General features: G+C 54.6%; 2 protein-coding genes across 2 annotated transcripts; both read left to right on the plus strand.

Moving 5' to 3' along the window:
- The first annotated feature begins 1,901 nt into the window (after positions 1-1,901).
- On the plus strand, positions 1,902-7,604 carry RPS5 (ribosomal protein S5). The gene is made up of 6 exons (XM_006067267.4): positions 1,902-2,053; positions 2,780-2,888; positions 6,078-6,287; positions 6,434-6,562; positions 7,305-7,403; positions 7,486-7,604. Exons 2-6 carry the CDS (start codon positions 2,781-2,783, stop codon positions 7,552-7,554), a joined length of 615 nt encoding a protein of 204 aa, XP_006067329.1. The 5' UTR covers positions 1,902-2,053; position 2,780; the 3' UTR covers positions 7,555-7,604.
- A 139-nt stretch (positions 7,605-7,743) lies between these two features.
- On the plus strand, positions 7,744-12,629 carry RNF225 (ring finger protein 225). The gene is made up of 2 exons (XM_044931824.2): positions 7,744-8,446; positions 8,827-12,629. The coding sequence occupies exons 1-2, from the start codon at positions 8,394-8,396 to the stop codon at positions 9,815-9,817; spliced, it is 1,044 nt and encodes a 347-aa protein (XP_044787759.2). The 5' UTR covers positions 7,744-8,393; the 3' UTR covers positions 9,818-12,629.
- Positions 12,630-19,563: the final 6,934 nt, after the last annotated feature.

A 19,563-nucleotide genomic window follows, 5' to 3' on the forward strand; every position in this document is an offset into this window, starting at 1 on the left:
CCCAGACTGAACATGCTGCACCAGGAATTGGGCCAGGGGCGGGGGTGGGGGTGGGGGTGGCGGAAGGTGGCGGGGTATGCTGGGGCGGAGGGAGGTGTTTATAGAGCCTTGCCCCCTCCAGCCTGAACACAGTAACAGCATCCCGAGGCTTACAGGATCAGACTCCGGACTTTGTGCCTGTGTCTGGGGACGTGGAGAGGTGGGACTACCCTAGCCCTGGCAAATAGTGTGTGATCTTCAGCTAAGCAAGGTGACCCCCAACCCCCCACCACAGAGGGCTTTACAGCAGGTCCTCCCACCTGCTCTTCACTGCACGATGGTCACTTTTGTCAGGTCTATAAAGATGTCCATTATCAAGTGACCACTGATGGCCAGGCCACAGACTCCTTACTCACCGTGTTTGATTTAGTTCTCATTTTCACAGACAGGGGAAACAGGTTCAGAGGGTGGGCCCTTGTCAGCTTTTGATGAGAAAGAGGCAGGGTTGGAGGGGGGCCCTCTATATCCTGCTGAGTGAGAGTGCCCAGTGCCTACTCCTAGCTTCCTGTTTTCCCCTGGGAAGCACTTCCCCAGCTGCGTCCCCCAGGACCAGACACAGCCTAGTCAGCCCCTCCCCATCCCCACAGACCATGGTGGGAAGCCCAACTGCTGCTCTGCACAGAGCAGGGCAGAGGCCAGGGGAAGGCCACAGGTTGCAGGGTGGTGGTGGGGTGGGGCTTGGCCTCTGGGCACAGTTCCCAGATTTCCACCCCCCTAGAGCCTGAGGTCTGATTCCCTGCCCAGACCAGCTTCAAGTCCTGTGTCCCCCCTGGACAAAGACATGAGCTGCAATTGAGACAGTCCAGAGTTTCTGAAAAGCTCCAGGAATTGAGATGGGGTATGAGCGAGTCTTTATAGTCAGTAGTCAGTCAGTCAGTCAATAAACACCGCAGCTACTGAGCACCCGCAATTCATATGCCGGGACGGTGGACAAGTGGGGTTGCTGGAGACAAATGAAGGACTCCCTGAGTCACGAGGCTGAACCCCTTCGGGTCTCAGAAGGGGAACTCCCACCGGTGGAGGTTGAGATGGACACTTGGAGGTGAGGAGGCTCAGGGGACTCAGTTCTGTCGGGTGCCGCTTCCTGCCATCTGCAGCCAGCACGGGTGTACAGCTGGTGGGTCGCTGCGTCTGCGAAGCCCGCCGAAGAGGCGTCCACCTCCCAGCTCGGCTCCAGGGTCTAGGCTGGGTGTGTGACTCTTGGCACGTGCTCTCTACAACGATCGCCGGGGTCACTGAGTGCGGCTGCAGAGTGGACAGGGCACCCATCACGGTGCGGCCCATGCACTCGACTAGAGACCTCAACAACACAGGCCCTAGCTGAATCAGAAAGGGAGGGAGCTGTCCCCCAGAACCCCTCCCCGATTTCCTCCCGCACGCGGAATGGGGCAAGAAGCGGGGAACAAGGAGAGACACTGGGGAAGAGGACCCCGGCAGGGGGTGAAGCGAGGGGTTCCCTCTCGGAGGCTCAGGCCCCAAGCAACCCCGGCCGCGGGAGTGTGGCGGGGGGCGGACACTCGAGTGGAGCCTGGCCACACGCTCGGGGCCGGGACCACAGAGGAGCGCAGTCGAGACATCCCGGGACCACTCAGCCGACCCGGCCTGCAACGCGTGCGTGTCGGTGTAGCGATCACCGCGGGCCAGACTTCTGACCTTATTAGACATGGTGGCTTTGGCCTCAAAGAGACCTCTGCGCCTGTGCAAGTGCCCCTCGACGAGCTTTCAAGGGCTGGAAGTTGGACTTCCGCCAGACTGGCTTTTGGGCCCACTTCTGCGAGAACGCATGCGGTGAATGTATACGTGTTCCGTCTGACCCTGAGGGCGCGTTTACATGCTCGTTCCGGATTGGTCTATTACTAGGCCGAGTCCACATACGCACGCGCCACCTTCGCTGACCCGGAAGTTGTCGCCTCAGTTAAAAGGCTCGGCCCGCGGAGCGCGGCCTCTTCCTGTCTGTGTCTGGGCGGCGCGTGGTCCACGCCGAGCGATAGAGACGCCTCGGCCGTGTCTTCAGGTGAGGCTGCCGCGGAGTAGGGGGTCCGAGGGGCGATCCTGGGTCTTCCGGAAGCTGTTGGTGCGCCCCGTGCCCGTGGCCTTTCCTCGTGCGGGTGACCGGATGGAGGCGCGCGGAAAGTTACCCTCGCCCTCTGGCTTCAGCGCCGCCGCCGCCGTAGCCTTGCCTCGCGGCGTACTGGAGAAGTTGCTGGCGGTTGCCTTGGTCTTTGCAGTTGTACTTTATTTACGTAAGAAGATTCCTTACATACAAGACTCACATTTTGGAGACGCTTTCTCCTACATAACAGCCCCTAAAGATCCCCTCGGGGTCGGACTCCACTTTTTGTATTGGTGAAACACGAAACCCGTATACTTTACTGATGAGGGAGCTGAGTCCAAAGGAGAGTTGTGGATCTGTAGGTTCACAGAGCTCTGGAAGAACATGGTTGGGGTTTGAATTCTAGCGGATGCACCGTCAGGGCATTTGGACTCAACCTGCCCATACCTGGGCCGCCCTGCAACTGTTGAGAGGGTGCCTGTCAGCTCTGAGCCTCAGGATTCCTGGGTAAGAGACAGGTGTGGCTTGCTGACAGATGCGTGGTTTTTCTAGCATTCAGCACGGTGGCCCCAGGTAATTCCCAGCGTTCTTTGGTTGCTGGTAATTTCCCACTTCTCAGGTTGTGCTCTGAGCTGGCCTCAGAGTCAGTTGTAAGTATGCCTGCGCTTTGACGATTTTTCTCCCTAGGATGACGGAGTGGGAAACAGCTGCACCCGCAGTAGCAGAGACCCCCGACATCAAGCTCTTTGGAAAGTGGAGCACCGATGACGTGCAGATCAATGACATTTCTCTGCAGGTGTGGAGGGTGTTACGATTATGTTCCCCAGCTGGGGGCGGGGTCACTTGAAACTTGTAGCCTTTCTCCCAAGTAGAGTTGAAGGTGGGACAGGTCAAGGAGGGATTCCTGGACCACCACACTCACCATATCTGCTTTTCTTTGTATCCTGTTAGAGGTTGCTACAGTTTTTCCCAGGAGATGGTTCCTTCCACAATAATTATCACATCCCACAGGTGGTTTAGTTTTTTTTGTGTTGTAGGGAAATATACAGAAAATTTATTTTTTAGTTTTATACATTTTGTTTTTTAAAGGTGTTTCTTATTTTACTCAAGTATTGAAAATGGCAAATATTTCGTTCAGGCTATAAAATTTGAATTATATGTTTTAGAATTAAATAAAAATGGGCAATATTCATCAAGTTCAGAAGTTGTGCCCTGGAGAGAAGAGTCAAATTACAAAGATTCAAATGCCTGAAAATCTAAACACTTTCCAGTTGTCCCTCAGTGTCTGAGGGCATGTTGGTTCCAGGAGCCCTAAGTTTACCAAAACCCTCAGGTGCTCACGTCCCTCCATTTGCACAAGTATTTTAAGTGTACAAGCCCCAAATTATTATTTTGTGGGAGGAAATCCAGTTGTCCTAGTACATTTGATTTTTGTCTTTTGGAGTTTTGTGCATCTTAACAATTTAGGCCATAAAATGTTACTTAAGTCTCATTTATATGGTATATGTATGTATCCCGCACCATTTGTTGAAGGGACTATTTATCCCATTGAATAATCTTGGCACTGTTGTTGAATATCAATTCAGCAAAGATGGAAGGGTTTATTTCTGGGTTCTGAACTCTATTTCATTGGTCTGTATGCCTTTTTTTTTTTTGCCAGTTTCACAATCTTGACTACAGCTTTGTAATAGGTTTTGAAGTTGGTAATGGGAGCTCTCCACTGCAGCGTTGCCCCCACATTGCTTTACACTTGGGCTCATTAGGACATTTGTGGGGCCCTTATAAAAAGAAATTTATGTTTTCTGACTGCATTAGTATTGTTCAGGGGCTAAGTCATGTTTGAGTCTTTGTGACCCCGTGAACTGCAGCACATCAGGCTTCCCTGTCCTTCGCTGTCTCTCGCAGTTTCCTCAAACTCACGTCCATTGTGATGCCACCCAACCAGCATTACTATTTGTTGCTTCTATGCAATGCAGGGAACCCCGGTTTGATTCCTGCGTCCGGAAGATCCACTGGAGAAGGGATAGGTTACCCACTCCAGTATTCTGGCCTGGAGAATTCCATGGACGTATAGTCCATGGGGTCACAAAGAGTCCGACACAACTGAGAACTGTCATTTTTCTTGTATATTACAGTACCTAGGCACTGAGCCCAACAGAAAATTCAAACCTGTTTTTCACTCTGAGTGTCTTCTAGAGCTGTTTTATTCCATGGGTCTATTGGAGGAGGTTTGCAAACTTAAAACGACCAGACAGGAAATGCTTTAGTCTTGGCAGGCCACATGATGGTCTGTCACGTGTGTGTTTGCCTCTTTATTTTTTTCCTTCTTGCTTTTTTTGGTACAAAACTTTAATAATGTAAAAACAATTTTTCACTTTTCCCTGGTGTTCTCCAAGAGGCTGGGGAAGCAGAAGTCAGCATGGTATCAAAATTCTCACTATCGGACTTCCCTGGTGGTCCAGTGGCTAAGACTCTGCACTCCCAGTGGAGGGGGCCTGGGTTCAATCCCTGGTCAGGGAACTAGATCCCACATGCTGCAACTGTGACCCTGTCCAGCCAAATAAATAAATATTAAAAAAAAAAAAAAATTCTCACTACAAAGCTGTATTGGACTCTACCATGGGGCCCAGCAACTTAACCAAATGCTTGCTGGGGTGTTTGGTATTCACAATTTTTTCTTGCACAGTGCGAGTCCCTGCATGTACACCCCTCTGTATAGTTTTGTTTGTGCAAATGGTTCTCTCCAGACGAGACTCCAGTCTGTCATGCCTATGTCAGAATCCTGTATTCTTTGCTGTCGGTCCTTGGTTTTGTAGAAACTCATTGTTTGTATATGTTCTTGTTTGTTTGTGGTAGAGTGACTTTTTAATGTAGGGTTCATCCTGGAAATAGGTCAGAAGTAGTCCTTTTCAGGTACATGGAGTCCTCTGACTCAGCCCCTCCCCCAATGATTTAGTGTTTACTAGATGTTGTCTTGGGACCTGTATGTATCCATAGGCAAGATTGTTGAATGATTCTTTTAAAACTGGTTCTCTGGGATGGATCCCCTGTCAGCCCTTTAGGGACACTAGGCAATGTCCGGGCACTTGTCTGGGTGTCAGTGGTGAGTGCTACTGAATACCCTACAGTGCGCAGGACAGCAAAGAATTGTTTGATACAAAATGTCAGTGAAGAGTGAAGGACACTGTTAAAGAAAACTGGAGTTGTGGGCCATCATCTCCGTCGTTCTCCACAACCTTCTTCCCATTATTAGGAAAGTACTCTTCTAGTGACCTTGTGAAGAAGACACTTTGTTGTTCAATTGCTAACTCTTATCTAACTCTGCAACCCCATGGACTGCAGCACACCAGGCTTCCCTCTCTTTCACTGTGCCCCAGAGTTTGCTCAGATTCATGTCCATTAAGTCGGTGATACCATCCAGCCATCTCATCCTCTGTCCTCCCCTTCTCCCGCCTTCAGTCTTTCCCAGCATCAGAGTCTTTTCCAATGAGTCAGTTCTTAGCATCAGGTGGCCAAAGTATTGGAGTTTCAGTATCAGTCCTTCCAATGAATATTCAGGGTTGATTTCCTTTAGGATTGACTGGTTTGCTCTCCTTACAGTCCACGGGACTCTCAAGAGTCTTCTCCAGCACCACACAGTTCTTTAGCACTCAGCCTTCTTTATGGCCCAACTCTCACATCTGTACATGACTACTGGAAAAACCACAGCTTTTTTTTTTTTTTTTTTAAACCACAGCTTTTAACTATACAGGACTTTGTTGGCAAAGTGATGTCTCTTCTTTTTAATACTCTGTCTAGGTTGTCATAGCTTTCCTTCCAAGGGTCACTTGCTTAGATTTTAATTTTTGCGGCAGGTATGGGCTCACATCCAAAGCCCACAGGTGGGTGGGGGCTCCCATAAGCGGGTGTTGGGTCCCCCTGGTACCCTCGGATGTCCTTCCTGCTCTTGAGTGAGCTCCCTCCGTCCCCTCTTCCGCTGCCCCAGGATTACATTGCTGTCAAGGAGAAGTATGCCAAGTACCTGCCCCACAGCGCGGGCCGCTATGCGGCCAAGCGCTTCCGCAAGGCGCAGTGTCCCATCGTGGAGCGCCTCACCAACTCCATGATGATGCACGGCCGCAACAATGGCAAGAAGCTCATGACCGTGCGCATCGTCAAGCATGCCTTCGAGATCATCCACCTGCTCACTGGCGAGGTAGGGCTTGGGGCCAGGCAGGGAGAGTGCCCTCAGGCAACCCGCAGCCAACAGCGCCCCCACCATACGCATGCCGTGGTCCTCCAGGGATGGGGAGGGATGCGGGCTGGGCGTCTGGCTCACACACGTCCCCCTGCGCCCCCCAGAACCCCCTGCAGGTCCTGGTGAACGCCATCATCAACAGCGGCCCCCGGGAGGACTCCACCCGCATTGGGCGAGCTGGAACAGTGAGGCGGCAGGCCGTGGACGTGTCCCCACTGCGCCGTGTGAATCAGGTGGGCTTGGGGCCTTTGGGCACATGCGGGCACCCAGGAACCGCCACCAGGCTGGTTCAGAATGCTGCCTGGGGCAGAGGCTAGCAACTGGGGATGTTCACATCTGCATGTTTTACCTGCGTGTCATTTCCTCCAGGAAGCCTTCCACGGTTCCCACCCCACAGAGCACGTCCTTGCTCTGGCCCTCTCCTGGGCATCATTTGGCTGAAGGGCCAGTTTCATTTGGGTGTATGTTTTTATGTGGTTTTCTCTTTTCTTGGACCGTGTGAGAACCCACCCATTGCAGGTGTTCTGACCGTTTTTCTGTTAACACTTCAGCGGGTGTCTCCTAGATAGTCTAGTCTGTCCCCGCCATCACCTGCGAGGAATGGAACAGCGATCTGTCGTCCACGTGGCGTCACCGGTCCAGTTTGTGGAGCAGTCAGCAGCACACCCTTTACAGTTGTTTGTTTTCAGTCAAGGCTTCCGGGCCAGGAGCACACATTGCTTTCCCCGTCTTAGCCGGTTTAAATCTGCTCCATCAGGGACCCAGGCCTCAGCCTTTGACACCCTTTTCCGTGGCCCTCTGTCTGATCCCAGCCCTAGCGGCCTGCTCTGGGCAGCACCGTGGACTCCCATTACCATGCTCGGTGGGCCTGTGGGTGGCAGCGTGGTCGGCAGGGTGTGTTAGGGGGCCTGGTACCGGAGAACCGTGAGCCCTCCTGGTGTGGGGGCACCTTTTCAGCTGGCCCCCTGCCCCTAGGCCATCTGGCTGCTGTGCACCGGCGCCCGGGAGGCCGCCTTCCGGAACATCAAGACCATTGCGGAGTGCCTGGCGGATGAACTCATCAACGCAGCTAAGGTGGGCGAGGATGCTGCAGGTGGCGGTGGGGGGGTCTCAAGGGGAAGGGGGTCCGCGTTGAGCTAAACGTCTCTTCCTGCAGGGCTCCTCCAATTCCTACGCCATCAAGAAGAAGGACGAGCTGGAGCGCGTGGCCAAGTCTAACCGCTGATCGCTGGCTGCAGCCACAATAAACCTGTTTGCCCTGTGGGGCGGCCCCTCCTCCGTGTCTGTCCTTGGCGGGGGCTGAGTGGGAGCCGAGGGTGAGGGGCGGGCTGAGCCTGGTGTCTGAGGAGTTGGCCGCATTAATTCCTAGCGTGTCTTCGGCCTGTGGAGACCTGGATTCACCAGGGAGGACTCAGCTCGGGAAGTATCGCTGACTCAGAAACCGCGGCACCTTGGGCTGCAGGCCTGGCTGCCTGGACCGTCCCAGCAGGTGTCGGAAATGAGAGGGGTGGGGTTGTCCTGGCAGAGATGGCACTGGGCGGGCACTTGGGAGGTGCAGCCCACCCTGAGAGTTGCCAGGGAGCAGCTGGGGTCAGGGCCTGGGCCTTGGGCTACAAAAGTGTCTTCCCCCCGTCTGCTGGCCGCACAGCGGTGATCCAGTACAGTGCACTGTGGGTCTGCCCACCTTCAACCCCCAGGACCCCAGAAGGTGGCTCTGGGTACTCGGTCCCCGGCCCGGGTCCCCCCCCCCCCCCCCCCCCCACATGGACACTCTGGTACCCCCGATACCTCTCATCCCACAGTGACTGGGTGGAAGGTTCATGAGCTGGGGAAGGCTGGAGGTGGAAGGGCTCCCCCTCCCAGGCCCTGAACTGTCATGCCCTTGTCAACCTGTGCTTCCAGCCGCCCCCAACACTGCTGAGGTCAGGCTTGTGCGCTCAGTCCTGTCGGGACCTTCCTGGGGGCTGTCGGACAGGTCTGGTGGGAAGCTGGGGGGCGTGGCCCCACCGTGGGCGCCGCCCACGGGGAGGGACGCGCAGTGTCCACCTCCAGGCAGGTCTAGGGATGGGGTCAGAACCCGCGCTGAAGTGTCAGCCCGAGGGTGGAGGCACCACCAGGTAGGCAGAGGCTGCTGGGGTCTGTGCTTGGGGAACCTCCCTCCCCTGCTTCTCCTTTGATCTGTGGTCTCCCCGGTCTGTCTCTGCTCAGCTCTCCTGAGAGCCCGTCGGGTCTTTTCTGAAGTCCCTCAGGTCCACTCGGCTCCCGCCTTGGGGTCCCCAAGTCTGGCTCTGAGTCGGCCGTGCTCCTGGTATCTGTCCGCAGTCCTCAGCCTCTAGACCCCCACCCCCCCGCCGGCGGCCTCGGGTCCACATCCCCCGCCACTGCCCGCACCCTCCTGCCCTTCCAGCCGCCTCCTCCCGGCTCTGCTCCTCTTGGCTGCCCTTCCCCGTGTCGGTGGTCCCTCCAGAGCCAGGCCGCTGACCGCCTCTCCCCGCAGGCCGGCCCGGATGCCCTGCCCTCGGCCACCCTGGCTCCGCCGCCCGCGGGCCCCCCGGGGCTCGGGCCCCAGCACCCCGGGCTCCGCGTGCAACCCGCGCTCCCCCGGCAGGGGGCAGGACGAGGACGAGGGCGGTGAGGAGGAAGCGGACGGCAGCCCGGGCCCAATGCTGGCCCCCGCCTCCCCGGTGGAGTGCCTCATCTGTGTGTCGCCCTTCGACGGCGTGTTCAAGCTGCCCAAGAGCCTGGACTGCGGCCACGTCTTCTGCCTCGAGTGCCTGGCACGCCTGTCTCTGGCCACGGCGGGCGGCGGCGCGGCGGTGGCCTGCCCGGTGTGCCGCGCGCCCACGCGCCTGGCCCCGCGCCGCGGGCTCCCCGCACTGCCCACCCAGCTCGGCCTGCTGCCCAGCCCCGCGCGCGCCCCGCCGGCGCCCCCAGGCTCCGTGCGCTTCGACCGCCGGCGCGGCCTGCTCTACCTGCGACCGCCGCCGCCCGGGCACGGGCCGCGCAAGGCCCGCGCGCCGCCGCCGCCGCCGCCGCTGCGCCTCGGCCGCCCGCTGTCGCGCCGCCTGTCGCTGGCGCGCTCGGCCTGGCTCTTCCACGCGGCCGTCGTCCTGGCCGTGCTGGTTGCCGCGGGGCTCGTGGTCTCGGGCGTCTACATCTTCTTCCTCATCCCGCGCGCCACCACCTCCCACCCCGCGCGGCCCCAGCTCGTGGCGCTCGCCCCGGCGCCCGGCCTCTCCTGGTTCCCGCCTCGGCCCACCGCCCAGGCGCTCCGGACCCGCGGCTGGACGCCGCTCCCCGAGGCCCCCGACCCGGACTCGAGTCCCGATCCGGACGCCGCCCCATCGGGGGCTTCGGAGGACGCGCTGGAGACCGAGGGGCTCCCCAAGGACACAGAGACACTTGCTGGACCCTCGGAGCGCGCGCGGGGGGCGGAGGCTGGCCCTGAACGGACCCCGCGGGCACGGGGCGCGGGGACCCGAGGGTAGTCCCGAGGCTCCCCGTGATCGCCCCGGAGATCTCGGCGGACGCGCGGCAAGGGCGCCCTGCTCCAGCGAGGCCCAGCGGCTCATTCCGGGCGTCCTCAGGAGGCAGGGACCCTCCCAAGGAGCAGCCCCGACTGCAGTGCCCGTGGGCCACAGCTGGGGGAGCCCCGTGGGCGTCGAGGCCCCGCGGGGAGGCACCCATCAACGGGCCAGGGGTGCCCTTGGTCCCCATCTCTCCTGGAACTCCAGCCCCCTGGGCAGCATCCCGCGGGGCCCTGCTAGGGGCACCCCCCGACCCTGAGCCTCAGAAGTGTCCCCCGAGTCATCAGCGCCCCAGGAGGACGTTCAGCCCTGGCTGGCACGGGGGCTGCCGTCTCTGATTTGACTCATACTTTGGGCTTTCCCTGGGTCCGCACCCACTTCTGCGGGTGGCTGGGACCAACCACCCTGCTTCTCTCTGGGCTGGGGAGTTTGTTTTCCACTCTGCTGCTTGCAGGCTGGGCCTGGGTGGGATCCAGCCGTCTCCATGCAGGGCCTGCGTGGCGGCCTTGTGCACCCGGCGGGCTGGGGCTGGGGCATGCCGGGGAGGGGCCCAGGCCTCCCAGACGGGCTCCCATCTGGGCCCTGAGCAGCAGCTTGCAGCGGCCCTCGCTCCCACTGTGGTGGGTGGCTTCTGGAGTTCTCTAGAAGCCTCCTCTTGTGAGGGCAGCTGTAGTCTGGCTCAGAGCGGCCCAGGTTGCCTCCAGGTCAGGCCGTGTCGGTGGGGATCTCTCCTGACATTCCTGGCCTGCCCCAAGGGTTCCCGGCCCCTCTCCCCACCACGAGCCCCCATCACCCGCATCTCCACCCCGCGAATGCTCAGGGTCAGTCTCTGCCCTTCTCCAGGACTCCTTCAGCACCTCGTCAGCACTGAGGGCAAGGGGCCTCCACCCTCCCTGTGGACAGCAGTTTGCAGGGAGGGGGTCCTCCTCCCGGATGCCTTCCTGAATTATCACAGTGGGGCAGCCCCTCGCCACACAAACTGGACCAGGGCCTTCTGTCTTCCCCACAGGCCTTGGGGCCCTGTCTGCCTCACGTCGCCCAGTGCTGGTGTGCTGTGCGGCAGAGCGGCGTCCAGAGTTTTCCAGGGAGAAATGTCACTTCTTTGGGGCTGGGGGCACCTGGTTGATTGTTTACATGTGTGTCCTCAGGACCTGGCACACAACGAGTGCCGAATAGCTCTGTAGAGAGGGACGGCCCTTCAGGGACTGCTGCGGGCACCTCGGTTCACCTGGCTCCGGGCATCCTCACCAAGGCGCGTCAGCAGAGCTGCTTCCGATGGGATCTGCTGCTCTGTCTGAGGGAGTGTCTCCCTGGACCAGTTCCTGTCCAACATCTGGGCCAATGATGCCTGCAGGGGCCTGGACCAGGGTGCTGCGTCATGGGGCAGGCCCAGCCCAGCCCCACAGGGAGGAAACTGGTCAGGCAAGAGCAGGGCTGACTGGTGGTCTGTGTAGGTTTGCCCAGCTGCTGCAACAAATCACCACTGACTCAGTTCCTTACAACAGCACATGGTACTTATCTTCCTCACTCTCTTCCTCACTTTCCTGCTGCACTCTTCCTGAAAAGGACACCAGGATTGCACTGAGCCCAGCCAGATAATCGAGGACATCTCCAACTCCATATCCTTAATTTCATCACCTCTGTAAAGTCCATCTTTACTGTTAAGTAACAGATTCAGATTCTAGGTATTGGGGGGGGGGGCATTATTCAGCTTTCATAGGGTCTCAAATATCAACCTCCTCATCCCTCGCCTCCTCCACTACAGGCTGGGAAGAGTTGAGGTGAGGGCATAGAATGAGCAGAGATGGGCCCGGCCATGGGGGTGCCCAGAAAGGGGCCCTTGGCTGTTGGGTGCAAGAAGAGAAAGAGCACCTTTCTGCCTGAAGGTGCTCAAGGAAGGCTGCCTGGAGGAATACTACCTTCAAGAATGCTCAGGGGAGGGGACTTCCCTGCTGGTCCAGTGGTTAAGACTCTCAGCTCCCAGTGCAGGGGGCCCAGGTTCAATCCCTGGTCAGGGAACTAGATCCCACATGCTGCAACTAAGACCTGGTGCAGCCAAATAAATGAATAAATATTAAAAAAAAAAAAAAAAGAACGCTCAGGGGAGCACCATCTGGCCCCAAGGCAGGGGGCCTGAGGGAGGGAGCTCGCGGCTTAGGGCCGCTGGCAGGGCTGGCTCCTCCTTGTGAAGCAGAGCAGGACCTTGCTCCCAGACCTTGTTCTCTGCCTGCCCTCTGCCTGCGGATAAGTCTAGTCCAAGAAGAAGTTTAATCAGGGAAGTGAGAAACAAAGGAAAACAGTCTAAGGAGACTAAATAATAATGATGTAGTCATTAGGTGTATTCAAGGACCTCTAGTTCTTTCTCAAGGGCTATAGATAACATTCTGAGCCATGTCCTGTGAGCTGTCTTATAGATACCAAAACACCAGCTGGAGAAGTTGGTCACCAGATACATGATGACCAGACTGTACCCAGGGTTTGAGCTGCTACAATTCTGAGAACTGATCACAAAGTATTGGGAACAATTGCACCCGGGACTGAACAACTGTATTTAAAACAACCAAGATGATGCTGGTCAGACCACTGATGACCAATTTGAAGCAGACTGTTAGAGATGATGGTGCTGTTTCTGCATGTTGTCCCCCCCACCCCAACTTTGTCTATAAAAGCTCTCACTGCCTGCTTGTCAGAGGGGGGGAATTGGCCTTTGGACAGATGGCTGCCACCCTCCACTCCACTCACCAGCATCTGAAATAAAGCAAACTTTCCTTTCCACCAGCCTTTTGAGCGGTGAGCAGCCAGACACCCCCACGCATACATTTTGGTAACACTTGTCCTAACCTGCTTCTCCCTCCAAACCGTGGGGAGTGGTTGCTTCTCTACCCTCCCAGATGGGAGCCTGAAACCTCGTTCTCGCTTCCTGTAAAATGCAGCTGATGACAGAGCTCAGGGGTCGCTGAGTGGCCCTGTTTGCTGATTACTACCTTGATGTGCACCCGCCTGCTCCTCGTGAACAAAGGGACTGCCTGAAACCACCACTTGGGCCAGGACTTCTGGGCACCTGCAGCCTCTGTGGCCACCTGGCGCTGTGCTCTCCAGGTCTGCCTGGGCCCGCTCCATCCCTGCTGGGTGCACCCTCCACACCTGCCCCAGTCTTGCTCCTCTTCTTAATGGTCCTGATGCCTATGAACACAGGGTGGGGGGAGAACGCTGGTGGTGGGGGGTGGGCGTCTCAGTGCCTGGCATGGTGCCAGGGAGACCTTTACCTGTCAGACTTTATTCTATCTTCTGTAAAACGGGAGATGATAAACTTGCAGGAAGAATTTTTCATTTCTCCATAAGTTTTTATTGAGCGCCTGCTCTGTACTTAGGGCGCACTGGAGGTGCCATGGGACCTAGGGACTTGGCAGGGCAGTTGATGTCCAGAGGGCGAGAGGCAGCCATCATCTTGGACACACGACCTCTCCCTGCACGCTCACGGGGCCCTCCACTCCCCAAACCTTTCCCAGGCCCTCCCAGGTCTCCTCCCCTTGCAAACAAGGTGTGCGGGACGCTCCACACCACTAGGATCCAGCCGGCTTCTCTTCATGAGGGCCAGGGAGGCCTCTGGCCACACTACACCCATGTCCGGCCATGGGTTTGCCTCTTATGTTGAGGTTGAGGGCACAAGGCCACGGGGGGGCCCTCGCTGGATGCTGAGAGCAGAAGTGTCCAGCTTAGAGATGGGAAATCAAGCTGAGGGAAGGACAAGGCATGGACTCGAGCAGGGACCAGAGAGCCTTCTGAAGAACAAGTCCTTTCAAGTCCACTCCCTGGCCCCGGCCAGGAAGACCCTCACTCTTCCTTCCTCCTGGGGCCCAGCAGTCTCAACTCTCTCCTCCATACACCAGTTTCCCTACCTCTTTATTCTTCCCGCTCGCAAACCTAAGTGGCCACAGGACTGGAAAAGGTCAGTTTTCATTCCAATCCCAAAGAAGATTAATGCTGAAGAATACTCAAACTACTGCACAGTTGCACTCATCTCACATGCTAGCAAAGTAATGCTTAAAATTCTCCAAGCCAGGCTTCAACAGTACATGAAGTGAGAACTTCCAGATGTTCAAGTTGGATTTAGAAAAGGCAGAGGAACTAGAGATCAAATTGCCAACATCCGCTGGATCATAGAAAAACCAAGAGAATTCCAGAAAAACATCTACTTCTGCTTCATTGACTACATGAAAGCTTTTAACTATGTGGATCAAACAGACTGTGGAAAATTCTTCAAGAGATGGGACCAGACCACCTGACCTGCCTCCTGAGAAATCTGTATGCAGGTCAAGAATCAACAGTTAGAACAGGACATGGAACAGACTGGTTCAAAATATGGAAAGGAGTACCTCAAGGCTTATTTAATATTGGTATATTGTCACCCTGCTTATTTAACTTATATGGAGAGTACATTATGAGAAATGCCAAGCTGGATGAAGCACAAGCACAAGCTGGAATCCAGATTGCCAGGAGAAATATCAATTACCTCAGATATGCTGATGACACCACCCTTATGGTAGAAAGCGAAGAAGAACTAAAGAGCCTCTTGATGAAAGTGAAAGAGGAGAGGGAAAAAGTTGGCTTAAAGCTCAACATTCAGAAAACAAAGATCATGGCATCCAGTCCCACCACTTCATGGCAAATAGATGGGGACACAATGGAAATAGTGACAGACTTTATTTTTCTGGGCTCCAAAATAACTGCAGATGATGATTGCAGCCATGAAATTAAAAGATGCTTGATCCTTGGCAGAAAAGCTATGACCAACCTGCTGCTGCTAAGTCGCTTCAGTCGTGTCCGACTCTTTGCGACCCCAGAGACGGCAGCCCACCAGGCTTCCCCGTCCCTGGGATTCTCCAGGCAAGAACACTGGAGTGGGTTGCCATTTCCTTCTCCAATGCATGGAAGTGAAAAGTGAAAGTGAAGTTGCTCAGTGAAGTCCGACTGCTAGCAACCCTATGGGCTGCAGCCTACCAGGCTCCTCCGTCCATGGGATTTTCCAGGCAATGACCAACCTAGTGAAAGTGAAAATTGCTCAGTTGTTTCCAGAGCTTTGTGACCCCATGGACTGTACAGTCCATGGAATTCTCCAGGCCAGAATACTGGAGTGGGTAGCTGTTCCCTTCTCCAGAGGATCTTCACAACCCAGGGATGGAAGCCAGGTCTCCCTCACTGCAAGGCGGATTCTTTACCAGCTGAGCCACCGTGACCAACCAAGACAGCATATTAAAAAGCAGAGACATTAGTTTGCCAACAAAGCTCAATCTAGTCAAAGCTATGGCTTTTCCGTTGGTCATGTATAGATGTGAAAGTTGGACCATAAAGAAAGCTGAGGGCCAAAGAATTGATGCTTTTGAACTGTGGTGTTGGAGAAGACTCTTGAGAGCCCATTGGACTGCAAGGAGATCCAACCAGTCCGTCCTAAAGGAGATCAACACTGAATATTCATTGGAAGGACTGATGCTGAAGGTGAAGCTCTAATACTTTAGCCACCTGATGCGAAGAAGGGCCTCATTGGAAAAGACCCTGATGCTGGGAAAGACTGAAGGCAGGAGGAGAAGGGGACGACGGAGGATGGTTGGATGGCATCACCGACTCGATGGACCTGAGTTTGAGTAAACTCCGGGAATTGGTGATGGACAGGGAAGCCTGGCGTGCTGCAGTCCTTGGGGTCGCAAAGAGTCGGACAGGACTGAACGACTGAATTGAACTGAACCTCAGCGGTGTTCGAGGCGGGGAAATCTAAGGGGGGTGTCGGCAACGCGGACCAATCGGAGGCCGCATTCCGGGCTGGGGGGCGTGACCGTAGTTGCCCTGGCAACTTGGCCCGCCTTCGCCGCGCTGCTCCGTGGGACTGCGCGTGCGTCACACCCTCCCCGCGCCGGTGGGAGGTTACAGAGACGATCTCGCGCTGAAAACCAGAGGAGCGCCCGCGGCGGCTGTCGCTGTGGCGATTTCACCCGCACCCGGCCCCTCGCGAGGTAGCGCTGCGCGCGCACAGCGGTCAGGCTGCGGTCTAGAGGGAGAGCCTGCGGGAGGCGGCTGTGCCCAGTCAGTCAGGGGCGGGAACCTGAAGCGAAGCTATCATGACGACCTCTGGGGCGTTTTCGGCCACCCGGCCGCGGGGCCGCGGGAGGACACAGTGATCCGGTTTGTTATCACACCGGTGGCGCTTCTGCTGAGCGCAAGGCTCAGCGCACTGGACAGACACGTCCCCTCCCTGCGGTCCTTGGTGCTCAGCTGCTGCTGCTGCTAAGTCACTTCAGTCGTGTCCGACTCTGTGCGACCTCATAGACGGCAGCCCAGGCTCCCCCGTCCCTGGGATTCTCCAGGCAAGAACCAGGTGCTCAGCTAGTGCTAATCTAATAAATTTTAACGCAGACTAATGCGAACACAGGTAGATTAGATTACAAAGGAAGAGCGTGACTCAGATGTGCTCTCCCTAACCCTAACCCCACCCCCTGGCCGACCTGGGAAGTGCTGGAACCCTCCGTCTCAAGGGGAAAGAAGGCTCGGATGGGGAGCGTCTCCCTTAGGGGCACGTCTTGGCAGGGCAGCTGGGCATGTCCTCCTAAGCTGTGGCTTTCTCTGCCCTCTCAGTCTCTGCAGAAGCTGTGGCAGACGAGCCAGGAGGGACCTGAGAGCTGCATGCCGCTCACTGGGCATGGATATTTCCACTCTAGTGGCCATGAAAAACTCTACATTGGATATGGGACTTTTCCAAGGAATCTTCCAGAAATTTTCTCGTTTTTATTTTTAATAATAGGTTTCTTGAAATGTAATCTAAACACAATAGGTTTCTTGAAATGTAATCTAAACACATTCATACAATTTGCCCAGAGTCTACAATTCATTTTGTTGTTAACATGATCATATAGTTATGCAACCATCACCACTAATTCCAGAACATTTTCAAGAAGCCCCATCCTGATTCAAGTCATGTCCCATTTCTCCTTCCCCTTAATCCCTGGCAACCATGTCTACTGTTTGTCTCTATGGATTCACTATTGTGGGCATTTCATACCAATAAAATCATACATATGCAGAGATCCACCCTTTAAAACAGCAGCCTGTGGATTGTTCTTCCCAGCCAGTGGAACCAACTCAGCAATGCATGTGAACTCTGGAGCCGAAGAGATGAGGGTGTGAATCCTACTTCCATTATAGCCTTGTTCTTTGCCCTTCTGAAACTCACTCTTCACTTGGGGAATGGTGGGGGTGGGGTACACTTGGCCTTGGGTGTGCCTGGCTTCACACAGGCTGTGCTCCCTGCTCTCAGGTACTCGTGGGCTGTGAGAGGACTGTGGGCCTCTGCTGAATTAAAAAAAAAAAAAAAAAGGATTATTTTATTTTTCGGCTGTGTTGGTTCTTCATTGCTGCACATGGGCTTTCTCTAGTTGTGGTAAGCGGGGGCTACACTTTGTTGTTGTGTGTGGGCTTCTCATTGCAGTGGCTTCTCGATGCAGAGCAAGGCTGTAGGTGCCTGGGCTCAGAAATTGCGGTGCGCTTGAGCTTAGCTGCTCTGAGGCACATGGGATCTTCCTGGACCGGGGATGAAACCAGTGTTCCTTGCATTGCAAGGTGGATTCTAAACCTTTGCTTCCCAGGTCGCGCTAGTGGCAAAGAACATGCCTGCCAATGCAGGATCCATGAGTCAGTCAGTCAGTCAGTTCAGTAGCTCAGTTGTGTCAGACTCTTTGCTACCCCAAGGACTGCATCATGCCAGGCTTCCCTGTCCGTCACCAACTCCAGGAGCTTGCTCAAACTCATGTCCATCGAATCGGTGATGCCATTCAACCATCTCATCCTCTGTGACGACGTCCCCTTCTCCTCCTGCCTTCAATCTTTCCCAGCACCAGGGTCTCTTCCAATGAGTCCGTTCTTTGCATCAGGTGGCCAAAGTATTGGAACTTCAGTTTCAGCATCAGTACTTCCAATGAATATTCAGGACTGATTTCCTTTAGGACGGACTGGTTGAATCTCCTTGAAGACCAAGGGACTCTCAAGAGTCTTCTCCAACACCACAGTTCAGAAGCATCAATTCTTCGGCGTTCAGCTTTCTTTATAGTCCAACTCTCACATCCATGCATGACTACTGGAAAAACCATAGCTTTGACTAGATGGACCTTTGTTGGCAAAGTAATGTCTCTGCTTTTTTAGTATGCTATCTAGCTTGGTCATAGCTTTTCCTCCAAGGAACAAGTGTCTTTTAATTTCATGGCTTCAGTCACCATCTGCAGTGATTTTAGAGCCCCCCCCCCCCAAAAAAAAAGTCTCTCACTGTTTCCATTGTTTCTCCATCTATTTGCCATAAAGTGATGGGACCAGATACCACGATCTTAGTTTTCTGAATGTTGAGGTTTAAGCCAACTTTTTCACTCTCCTCTTTCACTTTCATCAAGAGGCTCTTTAGTTTTTCTTCACTTTCTTCCATAATGGTGGTGTCATCTGCATATCTGAGGTTATTGATATTTCTCCCAGCAATCTTGACTACAGCATGTGCTGGAAGGAAGAAAGAGAGGAAGAAAGAAAGGAAGGAAGAATGCCTTCCTCAGTGATCAATGCAAAAATAGAGGAAAACAGTAGAATGGGAAAGACTATAGATCTCTTCAAGAAAATTAGAGCTACCAAAGGAACATTTCATGCAAAGATGGGCACAATTAGGGACAGAAATGGTATGGACCAACAGAAGCAGAAGATATTAAAAAGAGATGGCAAGAATGCACAGAACTGTGCAAAAAAGATCTTCATGACCCATGTAACCCCAGTGGTGTGGTCATTCACCTAGAGCCAGACATCCTGGAATTGGAAGTCAAGTGGGCCTTAGGAAGCATCACTATGAAGAAAGCTAGTGGAGGTGATGGAATTCCAGTTGAGGTATTTCAAATCCTAAAAGATGATGATGTGGAAGTGCTACATTCATATGCTAGCAAATATGGAAAACTCAGCAGTGGCCACAGGACTGGAAAAGGTCAGTTTTCATTCCAATCCCAAAGAAAGGCAATGCCAAAGAATGATCAAACTACCACATAATCACACTCATCTCACATGCTAGCAAAGTAGTGCTGAAAATTCTCCAAGCCATGCTTCAAGAGTACGTGAACTGAGTACATGAACAGTACATGAAACGTTCAAGCTGGATTTAGAAAAGGCAGAGGAATCTCAGATCTAATTGCCAACATCCGTTGGATCATCAAGAAAGCAAGAGAGTTCCAGAAAAACATCTACTTTTGCTTTATTGACTATGCCAAAGCCTTTGACTGTGTGGATCACAATAAACTGTGGAAAATTCTGAAAGAGATGGGAATACCAGACCCCCTGACCTGCCTCCTGAGAAATCTGTATGCAGGTCAAGAAGCAACAGTTAGAACTGGACATAGGACAACAGACTGGTTCCAAATAGGGAAAGGAGTACATCAAGGCTATATACTGTCACCCTGCTTGTTTAGCTTATATGCAGAGTACATCATGCGAAATGCCAGGCTGGATGAAGCACAAGCTGGAATTAAGATTGCCAGGAGAAATATCAATAACCTCAGATATGCAGATGACACCACACTTACCCATAAGAGAGACGGGTTCAATCCCTCGGTTGGGAAGATCCCTTGGAAGAGGACATGGCAACCCACCCTATATTCTTGCCTGGGGAATCCCATAGACAGAGGAGCCTGGCAGGCTAC

This window comes from Bubalus bubalis, chromosome 18, assembly GCF_019923935.1.
Source record: "Bubalus bubalis isolate 160015118507 breed Murrah chromosome 18, NDDB_SH_1, whole genome shotgun sequence".
Classification (NCBI taxonomy): domain Eukaryota; kingdom Metazoa; phylum Chordata; class Mammalia; order Artiodactyla; family Bovidae; genus Bubalus; species Bubalus bubalis.